A 14,476-nucleotide genomic window follows, 5' to 3' on the forward strand; every position below is an offset into this window, starting at 1 on the left:
TTGGTAAAAATGACTCAAAGTGGCCAGGCACTGTGGCTCATGCTTGTGATCCCAGCACTTTGGGAGGCTAAAGTGGGTGGATCACCTGAGGTCAGGAATTCGAGACCAGCCTGGCTAACATGGTGAAATCCCCCCTCCAGAAAAATACAAAAATTAGCCAGGCATGGTGGTGTGCGCCTGTAATCCCTGCTACTCGGGAGGCTGAGGCAGGAGAACTGCTTGAACCCAGGAGATGGAGGTTGCAGTGAGTGGAGATTGCATCACTGCACTCCAGCCTGGGCAACAGAGCGACTTCATCTCAGAAAAAAAATAAGTTACTCTGTATTGCTGCCCCTTCTCCCATCCATTATGGCCTTCATGGGCTATCTTGTAACTAGCTGGTCTCTGGTAGCCTTCTTGTGTTAGGGTTATCAGTTTTTCATATAAGAAGCACTGGGAAGCATTCCCATTTATCCCTTTTCTCTCCAATTCAGTCCAATAAATCCACTGAAATAAATTTATTGCCTACATTTATTTCAAATCTGTCCCTCTTCCATTTTCACTGAGAATGTGTTGGCTTAAGCCCTTGTATCTTGCCTCTGGAAAATGGCAATTTTATTTTTCCGCCAACAGTATTCCCCTTTGCCCTATCAAATATTGTTCACACCAACAAAAGTCATTAAAATACAAATTTGATGCCAATTTACTTTTTATAGTCCTTTAATTTTGTCTCCTGCATATAGAATAAAGTACAACTTCTTATGAAGGTATATAATGCCCTCTATTATTTAGCTCCTGCTTACATAATCATCATCATTTCTCATCATAATCCAGCTGATTCATCTTAGATGGTCATATTCTCATGCCTCTGTGCCTTTCCACTAACTTCTTGTTTTGCAAGAGAAAAGGCCTTCTCTCAACCATTTTCCAACTTACTCTAACCATCAATTCCTATATAAGCAAGTCGTGATATTTACCTGACCTGTCAAATGGTTATGTCTTCCTTCTAAGAGCTTTCATAGCATATATATATATATGTTTTGTTTATAACACCTCATTGAATTCTTTTAAGAAATCAATGCATGTGGAAATAATAAAAAAACAGTATAAAAGGGTTATAAGAAGTAAAAATGTTCCTCTGCCTTCTACCCTGCTTTAGTAACTCTTTCTTTTTTCTTTTGGAGACAGAGCCTCGCTCTGTCACCCAAGCTGGAGTGACGTGGCTTGACCATAGATCACTGCAGCCTCAACCTCCTGGGGTCAAATGATCCTCCGGTGGCCTTGGCCTCCCAGATGGCTAGGACAACAGGTGTATGTCATCACACTCAGCTCTCTCTCTCTCTTTTTAAAAAATTTTTTTGTAGAGATGAAGGTCTTGTTCTTGCCACTTTGCCCAGGCTGGTCTCAATCTCCTGGCCTCAAGTGATCCTCTCGCCTTCACCTTCTAAAGTGTTGGGATTACAGGCGAAAGCCTTCATGCCTGGCCACTCATTAACATTTAAACTGTTTTTAGTTCTGTTGGTCACTTCCATAAAGATTAATATGGTTGTATCTATAGTTCATGAGACACCAACTTTAAGAGATCTGTTAGTTCCCCTTTCCTTCCAACTTCATTTTATTTTTAATTTATATTTCCTTCCAACTTTAATTCTTTTAGTGGTTACCTTTGTAACACAGATATTACATTTTTGTCCAACAAACAGAACAACATACCAACTGTGTTCTTGCAGTCCAGTTTCCAGGCCTATTTTTTCTACTCCTTGAAGACAAGGAGTCTTATTTTGACATTCTTTGATCTTATCACAGGAAGAAATATTCAGTGTATGAATGGAAAGTTTATTTTGATTCTGAGGTGGGCATGTGTAGGAAATGTAGTTGTTTAAGGCAGTCAGAATTACTTTAGGGGTTTATTTTAGTTTTGAGAATTATAATCTGCAAATGTAGCAGAAGTTGTAATATGTTTAGATAGAATATGATCCTAACTTAAAATTATGCAAAAGAACTGACTGTATTTCTTTTTCATATTAAAATCAGATATAAAAATTTTTTAAATAATATTTTTCTTTCAATTGAATAACTTCACAAAATACACTTTAAAACTTTTGTTATACAAATACATGAAACATATATTGATGGCCACTGAATTCACTGTTTGACCTTAGGTAAGATCTCTATGCCTGAGACTCAACTATGCAATAAAGATTAATAGTGGTATTTACTGAGTTGTTGCGAGGTTCTATAAATTTATTCATTTAAAGTGCTTGAGCTCTTCCGGTCCTAGGAGCTTCGGGAACCGCGGCTTGGGTGCAGACATGGCCAAGTCCAAGAACCACACCACACACAACCAGTCCCGAAAATGGCACAGAAATGGTATCAAGAAACCCCGATCACAAAGATACGAGTCTCTTAAGGGGGTGGACCCCAAGTTCCTAAGGAACATGCGCTTTGCCAAGAAGCACAACAAGAAGGGCCTAAAGAAGATGCAGGCCAACAATGCCAAGGCCACGAGTGCACGAGCTGAGGCCATCAAGGCCCTCGTAAAGCCCAAGGAGGTTAAGCCCAAGATCCCAAAGGGTGTCAGCCGCAAGCTCGATCGACTTGCCTACATTGCCCACCCCAAGCTTGGGAAGCGTGCTCGGGCACGCATTGCCAAGGGGCTCAGGCTCTGCCGGCCAAAGGTCAAGGTCAAGGCCAAGGCCAAGGATCAAACCAAGGCCCAGGCTTCAGCTCCAGTTTCAGTTCCAGCTCAGGCTCTCAAAGGTGCCCAGGCCCCTACAAAGGCTTCAGAATAGATATCTTTGTCTGCCAATGTGAGGACAGAAGGACTGGTGTAACTCCCCTGGGGCTGCCATCTGCATGGGGCTGGGGTCCTCCTGTGCTATTTGTACAAATAAACCTGAGGCAGGAAAAAAAAAATAAAATAAAATAAAGTGCTTGAACAGTACCTTCAGATAATAACAACTTAATGAATGTTAGTGGTTATTATTAAGTAAACGTTTATGTTATTATTTAGCTTTATTTTCTTCCTGGAGACAGAGTGCTGGGATTATAGGCATGAGCCACTGCGCCTGGACTATGTTATTTAGCATTACTGCTACTCAGGAGTCTTAGCAATTCTTACACTGAATTTGAACTGTTGCCAAACATTATTCGCATGTTTTAAAAAAGCTTCTTTGTGAATAGTGGTTTAATATTATAATTAGAATAACATGTTAAAGACTTTAGATTTTTGTTTGCTTTGAAGATTATCAGTCTATGTACTGACGCTTACAGACACGACAAAAGTGAAGCTATTTTAAGCAACTGTGAAATTTCTGTAGCGACTACAATTTCATGCACAGTTAGCTTAACCTCCATTTCATCCTTCTATGTTTTACACATCAGTAGCATTCTCTTTCTGACAGACCGAAGCTTAAAAGTTGCCATTGTCTTGAACAATGCTGTTTAAGCTGACTTCTGAATTCCTCTGCAACTGGCTATACAATAACCATGCAAATTGATATCTACTAAATGTTTTGATGCTCTTCTATCTGAATTAGGAAAAATTATGTGATTTATATAAAATGTTGTCTGGTTGGGCCTTAAATAAAGTCCAATTTGGGAACATATTCTTGAAAAACATCGAGTAACAGGAGCCATTAAAGTCTGTGGTAAACTGAAAAATAAGGATTTGATAATTTTAAATAAAAACTAGTAATGGAATTCTATTATTGTTAAATACAAATGGCAAAAGGGGACTTCAGAAAGCCAATCCAGTGTTTCATATGGAACCCATTCAACTTCTTAAAGTAACTCTGTGAAGCAGGTCTTACTATTAACATTTCAAGATAAGAGGTAAAACAGTATAGAGGATTAAAAACTTGGAGCTCTAGAATCAAACAAACCTGAGATGAAACCAGGTTTTGACATCTAACTGCCAGCTAACCATAGGCAGATTATACCCTAGTTTCCTTTTCTGTTAAATAGGGATAATGTATTTACATTATAGGGTTGTTGTGAGGATTAAATAGAGAAGGTATACAACCAGCATAAAATAAACACTAAGGTAAAGCAATGTAATTACTATGACAAAATTGAAGATTCTAGAGTAAACTGCTAGCTCTAAGTCATGAAGTCAGTAAATAAGTAAACAAGTTGAGATAAAAATTAAACTCAACAACTCTTATAAAAAGAGAGAAAGAAACTTCCAATGAAGTATACCTGTTAATTAATATTACCTCTGTACTGTCTCTGGCCTGTTGGAGTGCATGTAAATATCAAGGCAGAGTGTAATACATATAAAAAAATAATGCTACCATATTAGTCCAGTTCCAACTAGATAATGGAGTGAGAAGTGGAGGGCATCCAACTCCCTTCATAAATTTGTTATACACTGTTAGGTCTACTTATTCAATTCTAGTATAATAGATTAATATTGAAGGTAAGTATTATTATTTATTCTATTATCTGAAAAGTAGATCTTTAAGTGAAAACAAAAGCCTTTTATGAAATCCCTGACCTGTTGAATTATTTGCCACAAAAAGTAATGGCATGACTTGGTGATCTGCAGCCTGCACTTCTACTGGTATTTTGTGAGGGGATCAAGACGTTCTAAAACTCAAATATAAGAAATCTCTTCTCAATGTAGAGTTTTGTTTTAAATATTACTTTTAAGCTTTTCTTTTCCCAGTTTTTCTTAAGCCTCTGAAATCTGATACCAGGTGGTAGATTACATATATAAATAACAAAGGAATGTTAATAGAAAAATCTGAAATAATTGTGATTAGTTTGATAGCTTGTTTTTTTCACATTTTATTTTTACATTACAAACACATAGCTCAATTTATTTTCTACTATAATGTTACCTCTGATTTCAAAAATGTCATGGTTTCCTCCTGATCTATCATCTGAATAGTGAAAACCAATAAATAATATATTTTATTCTAAACTGACTTTATGAGTCTCCTTCAATTTTCTGATTGGGTTTGTCATAGAAAACTGAGTTTCACCTTGACAACTGGGTTGGTTTATGCTTATAATCCCAGTGATTTGGGAGGCCACTGGGAGAGGACAGCTTGAGGCCAGGAGTTCAAGACCAGTTTGGGCAACATGGTGAGACTTTGTCTCTACAAAAACAGAAAATTAGCAGGGAGCTATGATGCATGTCAATAATCCCAGCTACTTGGGAGGCTGAGGTGGGAGCATCACCAGAGGCCTGGAGTTGGAGGCTGCTGTGAACTATGACTGCACCACCACATTCCAGCCTGGCAATAGGCTCTTTCTTTCTTTTTTCTTTCTTTTGAGATGGAGTCTCACTCTGTTGCCAGGCTGGAGTGCAGTGGTGTGATCTCAATTCACTGCAACATCTACCTCCCAGGTTCAAGTCATTTCCCTGCCTCAGCCTCCCGTGTTGCTGGAACTATAGGCACCCACAAGCACACCTGACTAATTTCTGTATTTTTAGTAGAGATGCGGTTTCACCATACTGGCCAGGCTGGTCTCAAACTCCTGATCTTGTGATCCGCCTGTCTCAGCCTCCCAAAGTGCTGGGATTACAGGTGTGATCCACCACACCTGGTAACGTTGATAGAAAGAAAGAAAGAAAAAGAAAGAAAGAAAGAAAGAAAGAAAGAAAGAAAGAAAGAAAGAAAGAAAATAAATTAAGCTGCACTTTAACAATGGTCTTGAGAATTCTTTCTTATTAGCACAAACTTTTTTCCTCCAAATGCAATCTTTCCTACGTTTTAAAGTGATCAAAATGGCACATTTACGAAGTGGAAAATTTGTAGTATTTTCCTCCTTAAAATGTGTTAGTTGAAAGGATAAAAATTTAAAAGTAGAATTGGTTGACATAATGTATTTCTCTATTTTGTTTCATATAAGTAGTTGTAAACAGCAAAAATTTTAATACTACTTATTCTGTAATAAGATATTTCCTCTTGATTCAACTAATCCAGGAACTTGAAAGAGGCATAATAGAAAATACTGCTCCAAATTTTTATCATTGGTAAATCTAATAGTTTATATTTCGTATCTGTTTTTTTAACCCTACTTTATCAATAGCAATTATTATTAAATGCTATTCTGAATTCTCCAAATTTTCTATTCTTTCAGAGTAAATGCAAAAGCCTAAAAATGCTAAAACCAATTAAATCAAATATTTTGGAGGAAGAAAGAAAAACTACAAGGAACTTGGGAAACCAAGATCTGAAAATGAAAAGGTACTAACTAAAGAAATAGGGGGCTACAGGCCGGGGGTGGTGGCTCATGCCTGTAATCCCAGCACTTTGGAAGGCCAAGGGGAGTGGATCACCTGAGGTCAGGAGTTCCAAACCAGCCTGGCCAACAAGGTGAAACCCCGTCTTTACTAAAAATACAAAAACTAGCTGGGTGTGGTGGCAGGTTCCTATAATTCCAGCTGCTCGGGAGGCTGAAGCAGGAGTACTGCTTGAACCCAGGAGTTTGAAGTGAAACAATTCGCACCATTGCAGTCCAGCCTAGGCAACAAGAGTGAAACTTTGTCTCAAAAACACAAAAAGAAGGGAGTGGGGGGGATATAGTTAGGGAGAAATACAAAAGTTCTAAAGTAATGTCTGAAAGCAGCCGAAATCATTGTTATTAAGATAAGAATCTTTAGTAAGGAAATAATAAAAAAGCATCTAGCAGCCGTAAGTTCAAGTTCACAGAATTTGAAAGACTATAAAAAGATGAGAAAAATAACCCACTTATTTAACCCACTGAAATACTACTCTTAATCTTATATATCTTAGAAAATAGTAAGTAGTTCAAAAATTCTAACAAAAAAAATTTATGTTTATCCCAAGAAAATCCCAGGAAACAATTTTAATCTGATGGTAATGTTTACTTTTGAAAAATATCTATTAAGGTTAGTGGTCAAATTGGAATCACTAAAAAGTTGTGATAAATAATTAACATTATCTCTTTTTAGATAGATTTGGGATGCTTATGGCATCCTTGTAAGTAAAACATAGAAATGAGAGATCTATATTTGTAGTTAGATAATTATAACCAAAGAGTGTTACCAATGGATAACTGCCAACATGGAGACAAGTTTCCTTATTCTTTCAGTTTTTAAAAATATATTTCAGGATATGAGTGAAATACATGAAAAAGATATTTATCAAGTAGCTACAAAATTAAGTATACACTCGACATAGCTTTTTAAAAGAGTCAATTTTTCCAACTTGTTCTTAGTAAAAACAGCCTTAATCAAGGGCAAGAACTTATGAAATACTGTCTGCTAAAGGCTAGAGATCCATAAACATCAAAAAAAAAATCAAAGAGCAGGCTGGGTGCAGTGATTCACACCTGTAATCTCAGCACTTTGGGAGGTGCCAAGGCAGTGGATCACTTGAGGTCACGAGTTTGAGACCAGCTTGGCCAACATGATGAAACCCTGTCTCTACTAAAAATACAAAAAATTAGCTGGGCTCGGTGGTGGGCACCTGTAATCCCAGCTACTCAGGAGGCTGAGGCAGGAGAATCATTTGAACCTGGGAAGTGGAGGTGGCAGTGAGCCAAGATGGTGCCATTATACTCCAGCCTGGGCAACAAGAACGAAACTTCATCTCAAGGAAAAAAATAAAATCGAAGAGCAGTCTTTCTTGGGAGAGAAAGAAAAGCAAAACAATTGTACAACATAGTATGAATCAAAGTACTTACTGTTAAAAATAAACCTTTACTACCAATAATAATAACATCGTTATGTTTGAAAGCTTTACAAATCGTAATACTTCAAACAAAATTCAGCATGTACATACAAGTCAAAGACAGTATTAGAAGTAAACAACAGAAAGACGCTAACATTTTTTTCTTACCATTAACTAAATTTGTGTTACCCAATTAAAATTAAATACTAATTTAGTTTTAATTGGGTAACAAAAATGATCTTTCCAGTCTAATTTATAATTTAAATAGATCTAAGGGTTTTGATGAAAATATCTACAAGATAATCAAATTTGGCCAGGCGTAGTGGCTCACACCTGTGATCTCAGCACTTTGAGAGGCCGAGGTGGGCGGATCATGAGGTCCGGAGACCCAGACCATCCTGGCCAACATGGTGAAACCCTGTGTCTACTAAAAAAATACAAAAATTAGCTGGGTGTGGTGGCATACACCTGTAGTCCCAGCTACTCGGGAGGCTGAGGCAGGAGAACTGCTTGAACCTGGGAGGCGGAGGTTGAAGTGAGCCAAGATCACACCATTGCACTCCAGACTGGCACCTGGCGACAGAGCAAGACTCTGTCTCAAAAAAAAAAAAAAAAGAAAAAGAAAAAGAAAAAGATAATCAAATTCACTATTAATTTGCTTGAACAGCAGATTTTAAAACAGGTTTACCTGGAGAGATTGAACTACCTATCGTTGGTTCTGTTTTCAGATGTAAAAGGTAAAGTTAGGTGTCTCAAATTACTAGCAATAGGTGTGCTGACTAAGGGTCCATATTACTTTTAACTAGATTTAATGTTACAATAAGTGCAAGGTATTATGAGCTTTGCTTTCAAGTTTCATCCAACACTGGGTTCTTACTATAAATGAACAAAAGCACCTATTAATTATTCTTTAGCTTCATTTGGCCAGAAGTGAGGAAGACTGGAGAACGACAGGATCCAGCATGGTATAGGGAGTCTACTTCTCCTTTGCTTGATCATCATGGTGGAATGGGATCCTGATTTACCTTCATATTTGCTTTGCTTGATCTAATAGACCAGACAAGAAATCAATTGAGTTTTACTGAAAAATGTAAAAGCTAGAGATTTCTTCACACTTGATTAAGCAACTTACATTTTACCTTATCTCTACTAACCCATCAAATGGAAGGAATATACTAGAAAACTACCTTTTTGGTTTCAAATTGTGCTTCTTCCTGACAGCATCCTCTGCAATCGGGATCCAGCTGAAGCAGGTTGAACTGTCCGAGAAGATCACAAGAGCTGCAGAGCAAGTTGCTAGAGAAGCCTAACTCTCTGCATGCCTCGGATGAAAACTCTGCCCCAAAAGCAGATACCTGAAAATAAAAAATGGGAAAAACACAATTCCATATTTATATCACAAAGCTTCCCAAAAAGAGAACATGGGGTTGTCAAAAACTAACACACTGAAGATGAGTTATATTTATCATCTTTTGGCCTAGCTAAAATATAGATTAATAAAAAAAGATATATCATTGTTCATGTTTATTACTTAAGTATTCTCTTAAATATTTATTGTTTTTAAAAAGGAATTTCCTATAAGAAAACATAATTTTCATTTCAAGAACTCAAAATTTGTTCATATGGGTCTATGGAATAAGATTAACTGTAGGATTTATCTACAGTCACATCTAGCAGAGGAAGGACAGCAAAGGGGATAGTGTAAGCAAGAGCATGCCAGAATTCAAACTTCTGGTTTTAGGTAGGTAATAGTGCTACCACTCACAAAATGTATGACCTTGGACAAACAATCCTCCCTAAGCTTTAATTTCCTCACTCATAAATTAAGAGGTAATACTTCCTACATAAAATAGATTGCTATGGTTACTTTACATAAATCATCACATTAAATGAGAGATGATTTTATCAATCAGAAAGGCCGACAAAAGCAGACTTTCAACAATGTTCTCTTCCCTCATCCATTCTTTTTTACATATCAGTGAATGTGATATAACCTCCATTTGTCGAAGGTCAATCCTTCTTCTTCCTCTTTGGGTTTTACCTTCTCTATCTCCACAGATACTTCATTTCATCAATACCTCAACCCTTTGGTATAGTTAAGCCCTATGGTCCTCTAACTGCTCTTCCCATATTCTGTCATTTCTGAATTATTACTATCGCTTGGTTTCTATTATTTTTATTTTTTCCTAACTCCCCAGACTCATTAATATAGCCTGGTTTCTGCTCCTGCTACTCCACAAAATTTGCCCAAAATTACCAAATGCAAAGGCATTCAAATCTGCTCCGCTTCAACGACCCCATCAAAATGTTTCTCCTCCTCTTTTCTCTTCTATGCATCTCTTAAATGCTGCTGTTTCCCACAGTTCTGTTTTTGCCTCTCTCTTAGCTTTACGTGCCTTCTATTTATGATTACATTTTTATCTATGGCTTCAGATATCTACTTATTGAAAACTCTCAAATATTTTTCTTGAATGTCAGGCTTGCAAAACCAACAGTCCACTCAACATCTTGTTTTATTTTTTATTTATTTTTTATTGCGTTTTAGGTTTTGGGGTACATGTGCAGAACATGAAAGATAGTTGCATAGGTACACACATGGCAGTGTGTTTTGCTGTCTTCTGCCCCTTCACCCACATTTGGCATTTCTCCCCATGCTATCCCTCCACAGCTCCCCCCGTCGCTGTCCCTCCCCTATTCCCCCCAATAGACCCCAGAGTGTGGCACTCCCTTCCCTGTGTCCATGTGTTCTCATTGTTCATCACCCGCCTATGAGTGAGAATATGTGGTGTTTCATTTTCTGTTCTTGTGTCAGTTTGCTGAGAATGATGTTCTCCAGATTCATCCATGTCCCTACAAACTCATCATTTTTGACTGCTGCATAATATTCCATGGTGTATATGTGCCATATTTTCCCAGACCAGTCTATCATCAATGGGCATTTGGGTTGGTTCCAGGTCTTTGCTATTGTAAACAGTGCTGCAATGAACATTTGTGTGCATGTGTCCTTATAGTAGAATGATTTACAGTTCTTTGGATATATACCCAGTAATGGGATTGCTGGGTCAAATGGAATTTCTATTTCTAGGTCCTTGAGGAATTGCCACACTGTCTTCCACAATGGTTGAACTACTAATTTACACTCCCACCAGCAGTGTAAAAGTGTTCCTATTTCTCCACATCCTCTCCAGCATCTGTTGTCTCCAGATTTTTTAATAATCACCATTCTAACTGGCGTGAGATGGTATCTCAATGTGGTTTTGATTTGCATCTCTCTAATAACCAGTGATGATGAGCATTTTTTCATATGTTTGTTGGCCTCATGTATGTCTTCTTTTGTAAAGTGTCTGTTCATATCCTTTGCCCATTTTTGAATGGGCTTGTTTGTTTTTTCCTTGTAAATCCGTTTGAGTTCTTTATAAATTCTGGATATCACTCCTTTGTCAGATGGGTAAACTGCAAAAATTTTTTCCCATTCTATTGGTTGCCGATTCACTCTAGTGACTGTTTCTTTTGCAGTGCAGAAGCTGTGGCGTTTCATTAGGTCCCATTTGTCTATTTTGGCTTTTGTTGCCAATGCTTTTGGTGTTTTGTTCATGAAGTCCTTGCCTACTCCTATGTCCTGAATGGTTTTGCCTAGATTTTCTTCTAGGGTTTTTATGGTGTCAGGTCTTATGTTTAAGTCTTTAATCCATCTGGAGTTAATTTTAGTGTAAGGTGTCAGGAAGGGGTCCAGTTTCTGCTTTCTGCACACGGCTGGCCAGTTTTCCCAACACCATTTATTAAACAGGGAGTCCTTTCCCGATTCCTTGTTTTTGTCAGGTTTATCAAAGATTGTATGGTTGTAGATATGCTGTATTGCCTCTGATAACTCTATGCTGTTTCATTGGTCTATATCTCTGTTTTGGTACCAGTACCATGCTGTTTTGATTACTGTAGCCTTGTAGTATAGTTTGAAGTCTGGTAGTGTGATGCCTCCCGTTGTGTTCTTTTTGCTTCGGATTGACTTGGCCATGTGGGCTTTCTTTTGGTTCCATATGAAGTTTAAGGTGGTTTTTTCCAGTTCTGTGAAGAAAGTCAATGGTAGTTTGATGGGGATACCGTTGATTCTGTAAATTACTTTGGGCAGTATAGCCATTTTCATGATATTAATTCTTCCTAACCATGAACATGGAATGTTTCTCCATCTGTGTCCTCTCTGATTTCGTTGAGCAGTGGTTTGTAGTTTCGTTGAAGAGGTCCCTTACGTTCCTTGTAAGTTGTATTCCTAGGTATTTTATTCTCTTTGTAGCAATTGTGAATGGCAGTTCGTTCTTGATTTGGCTCTCTTTAAGTCTGTTATTGGTGCAGACGAATGCTTGTGATTTTTGCACATTGATTTTATATCCTGAGAAGTTGCTGAAGTTGCTTATCAGTTTCAGGAGTTTTTGGGCTGAGGCGATGGGGTCTTATAGGTGTACTATCATGTCGTCTGCATATAGAGACAATTTGGCTTCCTCCTTTCCTATTTGAATATCCTTTATTTCTTTTTCTTGCCTGATTGCTCTTGCTAGAACTTCCAGTACTATACTGAATAGAAGTGGTGAGAGAGGGCATCCTTGTCTAGTGCCCGATTTCAAAGGGAATGCTTCCAGTTTTTGCCCATTCAGTATGATATTGGCTGTTGGTTTGTCGTAAACAGCTTTATTATTTTGAGATACGTTCCATCAATACCGAGTTTATTGAGAGTTTTTACCATAAAGGGCTGTTGAATTTTGTCAAATGCCTTCTCTGCGTCAATGCAGATAATCATGTGGTTTTTGTATGTGGTGAATTATGTTTATAGACTTGTGTATGCTGAACCAGCCTTGCATCCCTGGGATGAATCCTATTTGATCATGATGGATAAGCTTTTTGATATGCTGCTGCAATCGGCTTGCCAATATTTTATTGAAGATTTTTGCATCTATGTTTATCATGGATATTGGCCTGAAGTTTTCTTTTCTTGTTGAGTCTCTGCCAGGTTTTGGTATCAGAATAATGTTGGTCTCATAAAATGAATTGGGAAGGATTCCCTCTTTTTGATTATTTGGAATAGTTTCAGAAGGAATGGTACCAGCTCTTCTTTGTGTGTCTGGTAGAATTCGGCTGTGAACCCATCTGGACCTGGGCTTTTTTTGTGTGGTAGGCTCTTAATTGCTGCCTCAACTTCAGACCTTGTTATTGGTCTATTCATAGTTTCGGCTTCCTCCTGGTTTAGGCTTGGGAGGACACAGGTGTCCAGGAATTTATCCATTTCTTCCAGGTTTACTAGTTTATGTGCATAGAGTTGTTTGTAATATTCTCTGATGATGGTTTTAATTTCTGTGGAATGTGTGGTGATTTCCCCTTTATTATTTTTTATTGCGTCTATTTGGTTGTTCTCTCTTTTCTTTTTTATCAGTCTGGCTAGTGGTCTATTTCGTTGATCTTTTCAAAAAACCAGCTCTATCTCCTTCAGTTCTGCTCTGATCTTAGTTATTTCTTGTCTTCTGCTAGGTTTTGAGTTTTTTTGATCTTGCTCCTCTAGCTCTTTCAATTTTGACTATAGGGTGTCAATTTTGAATCTCTCCACTATTCTCATATGGGCACTTATTGCTATATATTTTCCTCTAGATACTGCTTTAAATGTGTCCCAGGGATTCTCGTATGTTGTGTCTTCATTCTCATTGGTATCAAAGAACTTGTTTATTTCTGCCTTCATTTCGTTGTTTATCCAATCAACATTCAAGAGCCAGTTGTTCAGTTTCCATGAAGCTGTGCGGTTCTGAGTTAGTTTCTCAATTCTGAGTTCTAACTTGATTGCACTATGGTCTGAGAGACTGTTTGTTATGATTTCAGTTGCTTTGCATTTGCTGAGCAGTGCTTTACTTCCAATTATGTGGTCAATTTTAGAGTAGGTGTGATGTGGTGTTGAGAAGAATGTATATTCTGTGGATTTGGGGTGGAGAATTCTGTAAATGTCTATCAGGTTTGCTTGTTCCAGGTCTGAGTTCAAGCCCTGGATATCCTTGTTGATCTTCTGTCTGGTTGATCTGTCTAATATTGAGATTGGAGTGTTAAAGTCTCCCACTATTATTGTGTGGGAGTCTAAGACTCTTTGTAAGTCGTTAAGAACTTGCATTATATATTTGGATGCTCCTGTATTGGGTCCATATATATTTAGAATCATTAGTTCTTCTTGTTATATCAATCCTTTTACCATTATGTAATGTCCTTCTTTGTCTCTTTTGATCTTTGTTGCTTTAAAGTCTATTTTATCAGAGACGAGAATTGAAAATCCTGCTTTTTTTGCTCTCTATTTGCTTGGTAAATCTTCCTCCATCCCTTTATTTTGAGCCTTTGTGTATCCTTGCATGTGAGATGGGTTTCCTGGATACAGTACACTGATGGGTTTTGGATTTTTATCCAATTTGCCAGTCTGTGTCTTTTGATTGGTGCATTTAGCCCATTTACATTTAGGGTTAATATTTTTATGTGTGAATTTGATACTGCCATTTTGATGCTAGCTGGCTGTTTTGCCAGTTAGTTGATGCAGATTCTTCATTTTTTTGATGCTTTTTAGCATTTGGTATGTTTTTGGAATGGCTGGTACTGGTTGTTCCTTTCTATGTGTAGTGCCTCTTTCAGGAGCTCTTGTAAAGCAGGCCTGGTGGTGACAAAATCTCTGAGTACTTGCTTGTTCGCAAAGGATTTTATTTTTCCTTCACTTCTGAAGCTCAGTTTGGCTAGATATGAAATTCTGGGTTGAAAGTTCTTTTCTTTAAGGATGCTGAATATTGGCCCCCACTCACTTCTGGCTTGTAGAGTTTCTGCCGAGAGATCTGCTGTGA

At 37.7% G+C, this 14,476-nt stretch overlaps 1 protein-coding gene across 1 annotated transcript in view; it reads right to left on the bottom strand.

The window, feature by feature from the left end:
• SELENOF (selenoprotein F) overlaps nt 1-14,476 on the bottom strand; it is a 50,698-nt gene that overhangs the window by 26,125 nt on the left and 10,097 nt on the right. Inside the window, exon 4 of the mRNA XM_078333122.1 lies at nt 8,816-8,983. Coding sequence (XP_078189248.1) covers nt 8,816-8,983 — 168 coding nt within the window. The remainder of the gene's footprint in view (nt 1-8,815; nt 8,984-14,476) is intronic.

Source organism: Callithrix jacchus, chromosome 7 (assembly GCF_049354715.1).
Source record: "Callithrix jacchus isolate 240 chromosome 7, calJac240_pri, whole genome shotgun sequence".
Taxonomy (NCBI): Eukaryota; Metazoa; Chordata; class Mammalia; order Primates; family Cebidae; genus Callithrix; species Callithrix jacchus.